This window comes from Fusarium mangiferae, assembly GCF_900044065.1.
Source record: "Fusarium mangiferae strain MRC7560 genome assembly, contig: FMAN_scaffold009, whole genome shotgun sequence".
NCBI classification, from domain to species: Eukaryota; Fungi; Ascomycota; class Sordariomycetes; order Hypocreales; family Nectriaceae; genus Fusarium; species Fusarium mangiferae.
In genome coordinates, this window is record NW_024573929.1 from 276,110 (window position 1) to 289,401 (window position 13,292).

Genomic DNA, 13,292 nt, shown 5'->3' on the forward strand with positions numbered 1-13,292 from the left:
TCGGAGATAAAAACCACTGCCCATCCCATCTCCCCTCCCCAGGCAGGTCTCATCTCCTCTCTCTCTCCCTCACCTCACAAACTCCTTCAACCAACAACAGCTTTCTTTTTTTTTCTCTTTCTGTGACAATGACCTCTAAGGAGGAGAAGATCGACGTCGGCAGCGCGACTCCGCCGTCGCCTGATCATGGCCATGCGCAGGTGCACACAAAGGATACCTTCACTGGTGACGTTGAGGGCGTTCGCGATGATTTCCGCGAGGACGATTTCATGACCCGCAATGGTCTGAACCTCAAGTCTTTCCAGCGCCGTGAGTCGCATGCACTGTCCGACACTGCCAATTGATCCCCCTAACATTCTTTTTCGCAGGTGACTACGGCACTGGCGTCGTCGAACTCGATCGCTCCATGAAGAAGCGCCATCTCCACATGATCGCCATTGGAGGTTCAATTGGTGCTGGTTTCTTCGTCGGCTCCGGTGGTGCCCTCACCAAGGGTGGCCCCGGTGCCGTCTTCCTCTGCTTCTCTATTGCTGGTGTTATGATCTTCAACGTCGTCCACGCTCTCGGTGAGCTCGCTGTCATGTATCCCGTCTCTGGTGGTTTCTATACCTACTCTACTCGCTTCATCGATCCGTCCTGGGGTTTCGCCATGGGCTGGAACTACGTAAGTGTCGCTGATCCCATGTCGCGCAATTCAGATGCTAATGTTTCTAGGTCTTTCAATGGGTCATCGTCTTGCCGCTCGAATTAACAGTCGTCTCTTTCACGGTACAATACTGGAACAAAGACATCAGCGAAGCTGTCTGGATCACCGTCTTCTGGATATTCATCATTGTCATCAACATCTTTGGCACCCTGGGCTACGCTGAAGAAGAGTTCTGGAGTTCCATCTTCAAGCTCGCTGCCATTGTCATCTTCATGATTGTCGCCGTCATTCTCATCTGCGGTGGTGGCCCCTCTGATGGCAAATTCGATACCTACCAGGGTGCCAAGCTCTGGTATGACCCCGGCGCGTTCCAGAACGGCTCCCGAGGTTTCTGTGGTGTCTTCGTCACAGCCGCTTTCTCTTTCGCCGGTACCGAGTTGGTCGGTCTCGCCGCTGCCGAGTCTCGCAACCCCGCCAAGGCCCTTCCCGGTGCCATCAAGCAGGTCTTCTGGCGTATCACCCTGTAAGCTCCACCAAAGCCCATTCTCTCCTCTCACGCTAGCTAACATGCGATAGCTTCTACATCATCGGTCTCACCCTCGTCGGCATGCTTGTCAGCTCCACAGATGAGCGTCTCCTCAACAGCGCCAACCCCTACAAGGACGGTACCTCTCCTTTCGTGCTTGCAGCCAAGGATGCCGGCCTTAACGGCTACGATGATTTCATGAACTTGGTCATCTGCATTTCAGTCGTCTCCATCGGTGTCTCTGCCGTTTATGGTGGCTCCCGTACTCTGACTGCCCTCGCTGAGCAAGATTACGCGCCGAAGATCTTCACATACATCGATCGTTCCGGACGACCTCTCGTCTCTGTAGGCTTCAACCTCATATGGGGTGCTCTCGCCTACATTGTCCTCGCCTCATCTGGTGGTCTTGTTTTCGATTGGCTTCTTGCTGTCTCTGCCCTCGCCGCCCTCTTCACTTGGGGTTCCATCTGCTACGTAAGTTGAAACTTGCAGTCTTCCTTTTGATCCGTTTTACTGACTTGGTCCTGTAGGCTCACATCCGCTTCCGCTCCGCCTGGAAGAGACAAGGCCGAAGCCTCGACCTGATTCCCTTCAAGGCTGCTGGTGGCGTTTACGGCTCGTGGTTGGGTCTCGCCCTTTGCTTTGCCATTCTCGGCATGCAGCTCTTCGTCGCCATCTGCCCTCCCAACAAGCCAGGCTATGGTAACGCCGAGGACTTCTTCATGGCCTGTCTTGCCATTCCTGTCGTCCTCCTCTTCTGGGTCATCGGCTACTTCTGGAAGAAGCCTCAGTGGCTCACCGTTGATAAGATCGACCTTGACACCGGTCTCCGTGAGCATGACTGGGACGAGATCAACGCTTACCGTGCTAAGGTCGCTTCGTGGCCCGCTTGGCGCCGATTCTTCCACAAGTTCATGTAAGGGCATAAAGTCTCATTATACATGAACATGTGAACAGAATGGTCAATCTATGTAGTTAGTCCCTCTTATTGAGGATTCTTAGTTTATACCCCATCAATCTACTGGTTGTTAGCTTTATTCAATAACTATTTCGGAAGTTCATTATTTGTCAAAGTGGTTGAATCACCCAGGGAGAGGCAGTCATTAGACTATCAAGGGGATTCATGAGAGTCGCCATTCCGATAGCACGCTGAGGGGTCTCTGGTCTTCCAGTAATCATGGCAGATCGACTTGACTCACGCTTGCACCTAGGCTTTTCGCATTAATGATAATTTCAAACCCCAACTAAAACTGATGTTCCTGTTTTCCAATTCCTTGTCGTTTCTCTTGGACATTTTCTTCTTCTCGAGTTAGGCCATCTCGGTGAAGAAACGAATACCATATTTGTTACTCGGCGTCTGGACGCTTGCTCTTTGAAGGATGCAGTTTGGTAGATCTTTTTGCTCGAGTACATCTGGATCTCATTTTTCTTTACAAAGTATCATTCGTCTTAGAATATCGAAAGATAAAATGGAATTTTTGAGTCACTGGGCATATAATATCATATCCCTACTGCTGGCTAAGTTCTGAGTGTTGTACAGTGGTATGAGCTCTCAGTCACAAGTCTCGACCTATAAAAACACTTCCCAGGAATGGCAATCCAAACGCAGTTCAATTTGGTGGTACTGTCAGCAGGCCGCTTTCGAAGGTTCTGTCGAATGGCTAGGAGCAATTCTCTCGTCAGCCTCATTTTCAACCTACATCCACAATCGCGGAGAGCATCCGATTTAGGCACCAGATAAAATTAGTAGATAGCAACATTTGGTTAGAATGTTGGCAGAGTGGTGCCGTAAGTATTATAATGCCTGCCCAACGATACATCAATTCACGCGGCGCGAAACTGCGCAACAAGTAAATAAAAGACCACAAAATACATCACCCCAGAAAACCCAACAATAACCCATCCAAACGATCCAACATATGCCACCAAACTAAGCGCCATGAACAAGAACCCCGTGACAATGAGCAGATGCAGCGCAGCAGAAACAACAAGCCCAGCAGGCGTCCACTTTTTTATCGTCTCCTCATCAATCTCGCCCTTTGCCTTTTGTCGCATCAGCGCTAGAAAACTCCCGCTATAACCAGCCAGAGCGATGGACACTGCAAACGCGAGCCATGATACGGAGAGGAACAGTCGAACTGTTTTGAGAGTAAATGTTGGCGTGGCCCAGATGTCAGCGGGGTCAGTCATTTCTCCGACTATGACGGCGAAGGTTGAGGCGCCGAAGACGGAGATGGCGATCATGGTTACGACGAAGAAACGGAAGACTTCGAGGTCATCGCTGTTGTTGTTGCTTGATGAGCTGGTAGAGTCTTGTTTTGAAGCTTGGTTTTCGAGTTGGTGAATTACATGATATAATAGCTCCCGGGAGAGTTCGTCTGTATTTTTTCGATATTCCTCTGCATTCGTGACATCCTGAGGAGAAGCTGTGCTTTTAAAATCCGGTTTGTTGGTTTGAACTGTTGCAGACATGGCGTATAGTGAGGTTTTCTCGATAATACCCGAGTTTCAGCAGTTTTCTTGAAAATCTCATGAGGAGCAGCGATAGCCTGATGATATAAATGCCGTTTTTCCTATAAATATCCAGATCAATTACACATCTGACTCAGCCCTGTAATTTTGATGCCGAATACTACTCCGTAGGTGCATAAGGCTTCGCCCTATTTTTGATTGTCCAACCCCTGTCTCTGACCACCCATACTGAGGCCCTCGGTGGAGGTGGACTTCTCAGCCGCTGGTAGGCGCTGTTCTGGAAGGGTTGCTAGCTGAAACATTTGGACCGAGTGCGAGCGCTAAGCCTGCTTGATGCGGGGGACTTGCTGACTGCACACTTTGAAGTCCGACGGACATACCAGGATATACTTAGAGCTGCAGGGTAGGATGCGATTGGCTGTGTGGCTGAGTGTCATAAGGCTGTGCTGATTGATAATCTATTTAACGTGACTCTGATCAGCTGTAAAACAATATAGAAAATCGAAATACAAATATAAATGACTTTCCATTCATTCCAGATCTCAATATCAAATAAGCTAATACAGCATAATCCTGATCCATCTATCACCTTAACTAAGGTTTTATCCTTCTCAACTGAAGACTTTACACCAACCATCTCATACGAGTATCCTTTCAGTCCCCTTCAACATGTCAAACAGCAGATCGAGAGGACCGCCACTACCAAGTCTGGTACAAGGCTCATCGCTACAAACTCAATTACAACGCGAAGGCGCCCAGATCTGGCGAAACAACAACCGCCCTCTCATCGAACACATCATCAACCACGCAACCCCCGGCTACGTTACAAAAGTCGTCTGGCTTCAAGAAAAAAGCATCATCGAGCACGAGTACCTACTGATGTGCGTCAAAACCAATGACGGAAGACTGTCCTGGATGCGGGTCGAGCGCATGGGTGAACTACCCATTGGCTCGGCATCCAGTAACGCTCTAACTGACCAGGCACAATTGGTCGTGACTCTCGCACCATCACGAGAAAACCTCGTTTGTGATGATAGGGTCCTTGTGGAGGCTGATCTGGATACCAACGCAGCACGGCTGAGCGACATCGCCAAGCTTGTACTGATAGTGCACAATGAAGAGCCGCAGTATCATATTCAGTGGCATAACTGTTGGTGGCTTGCGCGAGTCGTCATGCAAGTTATTTCAGAGACATACATGAACGGCAATAAGAAGCAGAGGAAGAAGGTTGTTAGCCGGTGCGATTCTTCTCATAACAAACATGTCTGGGCTATGAGTGCTGGAGGACCGTTTGCGGGGATTGGGCAGATGGCTACTATCATTCATTTTCGCAACCGGAAGAAGAGGATTATGACCAACTTTACTCAGTCACTGTATAGTTAGTATCATCGTTTTTTGATTTGTATTCAGATGGGGCATTCTTTTTATTGTTATATAGATGAGACTGCATAGCGAAACATAACATTCCATCATGTTACAAGTGACCACCACCGCCTTGCCCGACACCGCTCAATGAGACCGAACATTCCGGAACTGGAGCGTTGTCTAACTTTTACGCTTTGTGGCATAGATTACGAGGCTCTGTAGATCCTCATCCCCAGAGCACGGTTTATACTTTAAACCGTCAAACTCAGGCTACGACTGAACGAATCTGCCGCCATTACTCCAGTGGCCGGAGTTACCTAATCTCAACATACTTCAGAGACATCATCTTCGGATGAAGCGGAACAATTGAACTCAAAGCGGCAACTAACTTATCGAGGAGCATAAGCAAATAAAACCATAAGTACGAAACCTCAACAAGTAGTAACTGCCGCTCATGTGATAATCGGCAGTTGTAAAGTAAATTTAGAATTCGGCCGGATACTACTTCGCAGGCTAAGAAATCAAGTAATTGCTTTTTAATGCCCAAGTCGCAGACTGTGAAAATAAGTTTCAGCCACTGGTTTTATTTTTAATGCGGTACTAGAATTCATGAAGGTCCAAGCCTCTTACCGACTTTACTCTCGAGCCTTTGCAAGGGTTGGCTGTTATGCGGGGGGTACAAGCTTCAGCCACAGGTCATAGCTGTAAATAACACATCAAGCAGCTCAGTTCTGCGTTCTATCTCATTTCTCTAAATCACATTGTATATAAGTATCAGTTTATTCCTCGTCTTCAAAATACTTCATCACTCAATCACATTCTCTTCAGTCTTCTACAACATCTTCAATCAACTCACTCAAACTTTCTAAACAACCGCCAACCAAATCTTCAATATGCGTTTCACCGGCATCACCGCAATCTTCCTCGCCGCTCTCGTGACCGACCACGTTCACGCCAACGAGCGCTGCACCAACCAGCTCACCAACGACTGGTCCCGTCGCTACGAGGCTTGGTCCAACTCCTGGGTCCCCAATGCCGATGAAGTCTGCGGCAATCTCTGGTCTAACCTAGGCCAATACCCTGAGTGTGCTGGCGTCAGCGACCAGTACTGTGGCTACGATAACAGCGGTTCCTCGCTCGTTTGGGCGTTTACCACTGGAAGCGGTTGTGAGGCGCGATCCGTCATGGATTCTTGGTACTGGGCTACTAAGAACCAGTGGGGCAACATTGACTGTAGACAAGGATAGGCGGTAAGTCTTTCCACTATCATGAAGGTTTCTCGACTCTGACTTGACGTTTTAGGACATAGGATGTCACGGTGACTGGGAAAGAGGGTTCTGGTTGGATTCATAGGCACCTGAAAATTGTTTACGTGCGGCTGAAGGATACTATTAGCTGCATAGGGTTACTATAATTCACACACTTTATCGAGTTTTTCGTTCGAGCTTGAAACCGTCGTGATTTTAAGCATATAGGCTGGTCTGAACGACAAGTGGGTTTTCCTCTATGATGGATAGACACGGTCTCATCTTCGAACAGGCCGTCTCGGCAATAGCACGCCATCATGTTCCAAACACTTTAAATGATTCCGATACTGACGAAGGAGCGATTTAGTTTTGCTTTTCGCCGTATAAGCAAGCTCTTCTTCAGTCTGACCAAAGTCCGCGGATTCCAAGTCGACAATCATGATTTTATCTTTTCCCTCATCGGCCACAAGATGGAAGTTGTCGAGTTTCGTATCGTCATGGCAAACGCCATATTCATTGAGAGAGGTCAAGGCTTGATGCAACAGGGGCTCGATATCTTGCTCATCCAGCACGGCGCCATCAGGCGTTGAGAGACTAGACCCCCCGATGTCTGAGAATATCAAGGCCCGAGTGTTTGCGTACTGAATCGTGCCGTAGAACTTGGGAATTGTGAGGCCTTGAATAGGTCGTAGTCTGTTGTACGCGACGACTTCGTGGTCAAATTCCTCTTCCCAGTTCTTCTTTTGACGTTTCAAGACGATATGTTCTGGTAAGAACCACTCGGGGAATTTTGTTTGCAGCCATGGACCAGCGGCTTTCGATATGATAGTGAATAAAGACTCGATTATTCCTCCGATGAACGTCTTATCTATTCTCAGTCGTAGGACGTTGAGATGAGCATGATCTGACGGAGTTCCAATGGCTTGAATGTCTCGAGTTCCAAATCGGAAACGCTGGTGTCAAGATGGTTAGCAGTTTAAGGAGGCGTTGGACAGACGATAGAGCTTACAATGCCTGTTTGAAGTGCAGCTTCTCCGTCCGTGTGATCGCCCGATTTTATTGTTGGGCCGACATCGGAAAGTTCCATTTTTGAGTTGGATCTAGATGAGAGGGTGAAAGGAAGACGTTTTGAAGACTTCTGCGCGTCGGTGCTGATGATGTCGCGACGTGTCAAGCAACCAACAGCGACAAGGCTAGTTGTTCGTTTGAGGCTTAGTCAGCGGGCTGACCTAACACCAAGAACCTCCCAACAATTTAACATGCGATATTTATAGGACGCACACTGTGAAACGATGGTTCTAAAATAGAAGCTGATTGATTCTGCCTTACCTTATATTAATGTATGAACGACCTGATTTTCATGAGAAGTGTCATGCCCAGTTCTGCTTATCACTCACCTTTTTAGTAATGGTACCAGCCAACACCAACTGCTACCAGGATTGTTAGTCACATGTCGTGAACCATTGGTTCACCGCGGTGTGTTGGTCGACTTGTTGTTTCGCAGTGTTCCGCTATCATGGGGCTGAGTATTTCCAAGCGGCAGAAGAGACAACATTATTGGTACTGTTCTAGGACTTCGAAATTCAAGTGTAAATAGTTAGCCGCCGAGAGGCCAAGGCCACTCAATCCATCAGGCAGAGTCGGTGCCTAAATTTAGACCTTCCTGGAGTATATATACCTCTTAGTCTCAGTTGAACGTGACAATCAATTGATTCATTTAAGCAATACTTTTCCAAACAATTTCTCTTTCCTCAATAATACCATGTCCACCAATACAGCTCAGCAGCTCATCTTGCAGCATTCAACAAACCCAGTCAACAACCCAGGTTATGAAACCAAGACTGACAAAGCCTGGACGCATGCCTACAAACCTATCAAGAAAGTCACTTCACACACTATGACTGGCTCAGATGGCATGACTCATGCCAATTTTGAAGAAGCCTTCCTCCCGCTGCAGGCAGACGACGAATTGCGGTTCCGACAAAGGGCTGTGCCGCCGAATAATCGGCATTGGAGGCTCGAGACCGAGGCAGACTGTGAGAACTGGTTTCACACAGAGGTGGTCAATGTTGTGCTATCTGCATGGCATGCATATCCTGCAATGACTCAGACGTCTCATACAAAGCCAATTTCAGAGGAGAACATAGCTGAGAATGTTGATTGTGTTTTTTCTGTCAGAGTGGGAAATACGAGGCGCACTGTAGCTATCGGAGAAATGAAACGCAACCTTCTAGAAGAGGACTGGCAAGATGGTACGATCGTGTCTGCTTCTCAGAAGAGACTATCGCAAGAGCTCAGAGGGTAAGTTATGCATCCTATGTGTTTTTCTTTTCTTTATCCTTTTCCCTCTTGCACGGATTCTTCATAAATTATTCGAAGCGGGCCGCCGAGCTAATCAACACTTGCAGATATGCCTACAAATATCAGTGCCCTCAGGTCTTCTGCTTTGACGGTAGCTTACTTATCCTGCTGCAGTTCAGAGCGTACAGGCGCGAGAGTCTCAAGGACGAAGCATGCCCAGTCGACTGTTGGACGATTCCCATTGAGGGAAGTTCCTGTAGCCTCCGGTACGGGCTCTATCGGCTCTTGGCACAGGGTTGGAGACGATGCCAAGGAGAGTTCGCGGCGCCATTCACAGTGGGAGGGTTTGTGCCGTGCTCCAGAGAGTTTTATACAGGGCTGCCTATCTGGGAGATTGATGGTAGGAGGCAGAGGTCGCATCCTGCCGGTTATCAAAGGGCTGTGCACCATGAAAATGGAGCCTTGGTATGGACTCATGGTGCGAATCCCGCAGAATGGGAGACTGGTGCGTTTTGGTAATGGCTAGCTGGCAGATCAAGAGTTGTCATACCCAATGCTAGTTCTGGACGTTCATTATACAGCATTTAGACTAGGATGAGCAAAGCCTAGGATAAAGGCCCTAAGGGACGAAAGAACTTAGGGAAGTTTAGAGTACCATAGTCGGCTCTTGAGGTAGTTTTTGTTTTTCCTTATTTTTTTACCAAATTAGTTTACTGTTGAAGCATTCTTTTTTCATGCCTGGGGGATTCGGTCACAAGTCTCAGGATTCGCATTTGTTGAGTTACTTCCACTTTGCCATGTTTGAGATGAAATAGTCAATCATTATTGGAAGATTTTCTATATCAGCTCCATGCACAATCTGGAGGGCTGGCCATAGAGGACGAGGGCTATGAAGGCTTGAGAAGGATTGGCATTATTCGAGGAGTTTCCGGGTTTTTGGGAACGACCGTGAAGTTTGGATTCATCGAGGATTATATTTTCTGAATCATCGAAGGGTTTCTACTGTGTATTGATATAGATACCGGCCAAATCTGTAATACGTTGTACAGACTGCCTAATCTAGTTGTAGCGATTTCAAGGAGAACCTCTCTAATCAGAAATAAAGTCATGAAGCTAACACACGGCCAGATCCCTTTCGTGCAACAAAGACAGTTCCTAGTACCTTAATACCGACGCCAGAGCTTGAGGGTCCAGTAAACGGGACGACCCGCTCTCACACAATCTTCTTCATTATCTCAGCGCCATTCTCCATTTCCTCCACGCCCCAAGAATTGAATACCTTCGAGCCGAATCCACGAGATAGAAGATCAGCGACTCCGTCAGCCGTCTTGCCGCGCAGAAGCACCTCAATTGGAGTGCTGGTCACTTCGAGCCAGGGGCTTGATAGCAAAGCCTTGGTATGACCAGGGTCGAGCCAGATATCGGAGACAGGCGGCTTGAACGGCGTTTCATCCGAACGGATCTGGCTGGATCTCCTGGATGATCTTGATATGTCCCATCACAGTTCAGAGAGCCTGTGACGATGGCTGCTCCATGGGACGAAAAGTATGCGCTATCTCGCTGGTGCCCTTACCCGCGTCGGTGAAGTACATAAGACCAAGGTTCGTGATGCAGTGTGTGAAGGTGTCGTCAGAAAAGGAGAGTTCCTTGCCTTCATGACGGCCGTTTGGACGTTGGGTGGGCGGAGAACCACTCCCTAGCGATGCTGACCATGTTCTCGGCGACGTCGACGGTGTGGATCTCAGGATTGATCCCGGATTTAAGGATGATGGCAGTGACGATGCCGGTGCCGCAAGCGTTGTCGAGGATCTTGGAGTCAGATGTCAGCGGTTTTAGGGCCGCGATGGAGGAGATGGTATGATTTGCGAGTTCACGGGTAATTCCGCCAGTAGTAGCCTCGTGCTTTTCTGCAGTCTTGTTCAATTGCTCGGTGGGTGTGAGCTCGGGAGCGAGCGGCATGGCGGCACAGCAGATAGCTAAAACACGACTTTAAGATAGTAACGTTGGCATGTGCATATTGCGACGGGTTCGTAAGTTTATATTTCGTATCAGACTACTAAATAGTCGTTGTCAGTTTGTGGATATCGCAGTAGTAAACCAATCATATTTGGAAGTCGGAGGAATAACGTTCCCATTAGCTAATCATTCCGAATTAGGCGATAACACTTAACCTGGAGAGGTCAAGATGATAGTTTATAATATTACGCCGTTCTCAAGAGTTTATCTACAATAGGCATAGTCTTTACTGAGTTCCCTGCTCTGGGCTAAAGGGTAGAAACCCTCCGCGGAAGCTTTCATAAAGGATCCCCCGGGTAGTTTATTAATTGGCTTTCCCCAGAACGTTTTCTTTACATTTCTTCTCTTGCCACTTCTCCGACAATTAATTGAGAAACTGGGTGCAGCTATTCATCACCAATCATAGCTTCAAGGCTTGCCTGAACGCCGAAGCCAAGGGCCAACAAATCCAACTCTGACACCTGATGCTCTCTCATGAAGATTACATGCGATGGACGATTCTCACTGAGGTAAGTTTAGATCACTATAGTCAGCTTTTAGGCTAGATATTTTTCAGCAAACCTATTTACGGTCAAAGAGCTTTATCCCATCCCTTCCAGTGGTGAAATAGGGTAGGGGGATCGGTCTCAACTCTCAACACAATCTATCCCACTCGGGTATCCCACATTATCCGAGTGGGATAAAAACAACCCTCATCAAAGGATCAAATTTGTCAGTGCTGATTATTCTTTTCCTTTACACGATTGCGATACTATATATTGGTCTACCCTGCTTATTCCAGAATTATATTTAATTGAAGTTTAGATCATCGACAGCCAGACACAGTCATCATGAGAACAACCCGCACAGGAACCGCCTCTCTCCTAGATACAACTCTGACACGTCTCATAGACGATGTTATAGAAAATGGATCAAGTTTTCTTGCAGACGACGAGAACTTGCAGCATTACAAACACCACTTAAGCCATCTTGAGACAGCATCAAAGATTGCACTGCTTCGGGAATGTCTGTGTGTGCGACCGCCTTTGCCACTTCTGCCGGAGGATCTACTTCAAGATATCGACGCCATCCTCTCTCGGCTTCATCAGCACAAGATACTTACTCCAATTTCCTCACTCTTACCTTCGCGGACGATTCGACATGATGAACATCGAGCGACCAAGGTTCATCTCTGGAGAGGCGACATGACGACTTTGGCTGATGTAACAGCTATCACCAATGCCGCCAACAGCCAGGGCCTAGGGTGTTTTCAACCAACTCATCGATGTATCGACAACATCATCCATGCTGAGGCAGGACCACGGCTGCGGGAAGAATGTTTCCAGCGAATGCAGGCCAGAGGAAAAGAGCTTGAGCCTGGTGAAGTACTTGTCACTGAAGGTCATGCTCTCTTTGCTTCTTCGGTGATGCACACTGTTGGGCCACAGCTAAAGAGAGGTGCTTCACCTACTGAGATTAAGAGGCGGCAACTTGCGAAGTGCTATGAGTCAATTCTTGAAGCGCTGGAGCTTTTGCCGTGCGAGGACGATGGTAGCAAGTCAGTCGCTCTTTGTTGCATTTCGACGGGCTTGTTTGCATTTCCAGCGGATGAAGCAGCTGAGATAGCAGTGTCAACTGTCACGTCATGGCTCCAGAAGCATCCATCAACAACGGTTACAGACGTCATCTTCAACACATTCACCGAATCAGACACCGAGATCTACTCGAAACTTCTTGGGCCTTCGCCGACAAAACCACTCTCACTTGCCAAGAGCCCGCCACAAAGTTCTCTCAGCTTAGCGCGCGACTGGCTCGCCTCAGCAGATGCTGTCCTCGTCACAGCCGGCGCAGGTCTATCAGCCGCAGAAGGCCTGGATTACCACTCCCGAGACCTCTTCAAAAAGAACTTCCCAGGTTGTCTCAAGCTCGGTCTGACATCGCTGTATAGTGTATTTGGTTTCAACGACTGGCCTTCGGAGGAGCATCGCTGGGGCTATTTCTTCACTCATTTAAACATGGTGGCCAACTGGTCCAATACGCCTACATACCAGGCTTTGATACCATGGCTGGAGAACTTTGGGCAAGACGCATTTGTGCGCACGTCAAATGCAGACGGGCTGTTTCTCGCAAACGGCTGGCCAAAGGAGCAACTTTCTACACCGCAAGGCTCGTATGGGTATTTGCAGTGTCTGAATAACTGCAGAGTCGACGCTGTCGTACCATCGGCCCCCCTTGTAGCTGATGCAATGCCTCACATTGACAAGGCGACACAAAAACTGATGGATCCAAGCAAAATTCCGTTATGCAGGTTCTGCGGCTCGAAAATGAGTATTTGCGTCCGAGCGGGCTCCTGGTTCAATCAGGCGCCTTTCCGAGAAGGCGAAGTTCAGTGGAAAACATGGAAATCTCGGGTTCTAAGAGAAAAGAAGAATCTAGTGATTTTAGAACTTGGTGTCGGGATGAATACGCCTGGAGTTTTGAGATGGCCGAATGAAGATTTGGTGATGCGAAGTGACGGGCGAGTCAAACTCATTCGCGTTGGCATGGGTCCAGAGGCGATGGTGCCGTGGGAGCAGGAAGACGAGGGTCTGAGCACTTGTATTCAAGGCGACATCGGGCGCGCGATTCCTCTGTTACTGGAATGAAGCGGCGATCGCCAATTTATAGAAGAATAAATATAAGCCATAAAGATCATGACTGCGCCTCAACGACAGCCCTATATGTCATGTCGCCTTTCAGC

General features: G+C 48.2%; 8 protein-coding genes across 8 annotated transcripts; 5 read left to right on the top strand and 3 right to left on the bottom strand.

The window, feature by feature from the left end:
- Positions 1-128: 128 nt before the first annotated feature.
- Positions 129-2,092, top strand: FMAN_12183 (putative amino acid permease NAAP1; the record flags this gene model as incomplete). Its single annotated transcript, XM_041834691.1, has 5 exons — positions 129-309; positions 369-664; positions 715-1,169; positions 1,223-1,646; positions 1,703-2,092. The coding sequence occupies 5 exons, from the start codon at positions 129-131 to the stop codon at positions 2,090-2,092; spliced, it is 1,746 nt and encodes a 581-aa protein (XP_041684929.1).
- Positions 2,093-2,996: 904 nt separating this feature from the next.
- FMAN_12184 (uncharacterized protein) lies at positions 2,997-3,644 on the bottom strand (the record flags this gene model as incomplete). Its single annotated transcript, XM_041834692.1, has 1 exon — positions 2,997-3,644. One exon carries the CDS (start codon positions 3,642-3,644, stop codon positions 2,997-2,999), a length of 648 nt encoding a protein of 215 aa, XP_041684930.1.
- A 669-nt stretch (positions 3,645-4,313) lies between these two features.
- On the top strand, positions 4,314-5,027 carry FMAN_12185 (uncharacterized protein; the record flags this gene model as incomplete). The annotated part of the gene is made up of 1 exon (XM_041834693.1): positions 4,314-5,027. The coding sequence occupies one exon, from the start codon at positions 4,314-4,316 to the stop codon at positions 5,025-5,027; it is 714 nt and encodes a 237-aa protein (XP_041684931.1).
- An 875-nt stretch (positions 5,028-5,902) lies between these two features.
- On the top strand, positions 5,903-6,256 carry FMAN_12186 (uncharacterized protein; the record flags this gene model as incomplete). Its single annotated transcript, XM_041834694.1, has 1 exon — positions 5,903-6,256. The coding sequence occupies one exon, from the start codon at positions 5,903-5,905 to the stop codon at positions 6,254-6,256; it is 354 nt and encodes a 117-aa protein (XP_041684932.1).
- Positions 6,257-6,534: 278 nt separating this feature from the next.
- FMAN_12187 (uncharacterized protein) lies at positions 6,535-7,343 on the bottom strand (the record flags this gene model as incomplete). The annotated part of the gene is made up of 2 exons (XM_041834695.1): positions 6,535-7,209; positions 7,266-7,343. 2 exons carry the CDS (start codon positions 7,341-7,343, stop codon positions 6,535-6,537), a joined length of 753 nt encoding a protein of 250 aa, XP_041684933.1.
- A 675-nt stretch (positions 7,344-8,018) lies between these two features.
- On the top strand, positions 8,019-9,076 carry FMAN_12188 (uncharacterized protein; the record flags this gene model as incomplete). Its single annotated transcript, XM_041834696.1, has 2 exons — positions 8,019-8,557; positions 8,665-9,076. 2 exons carry the CDS (start codon positions 8,019-8,021, stop codon positions 9,074-9,076), a joined length of 951 nt encoding a protein of 316 aa, XP_041684934.1.
- Positions 9,077-10,210: 1,134 nt separating this feature from the next.
- On the bottom strand, positions 10,211-10,516 carry FMAN_12189 (uncharacterized protein; the record flags this gene model as incomplete). Its single annotated transcript, XM_041834698.1, has 1 exon — positions 10,211-10,516. One exon carries the CDS (start codon positions 10,514-10,516, stop codon positions 10,211-10,213), a length of 306 nt encoding a protein of 101 aa, XP_041684935.1.
- An 887-nt stretch (positions 10,517-11,403) lies between these two features.
- On the top strand, positions 11,404-13,197 carry FMAN_12190 (uncharacterized protein; the record flags this gene model as incomplete). Its single annotated transcript, XM_041834699.1, has 1 exon — positions 11,404-13,197. The coding sequence occupies one exon, from the start codon at positions 11,404-11,406 to the stop codon at positions 13,195-13,197; it is 1,794 nt and encodes a 597-aa protein (XP_041684936.1).
- Positions 13,198-13,292: the final 95 nt, after the last annotated feature.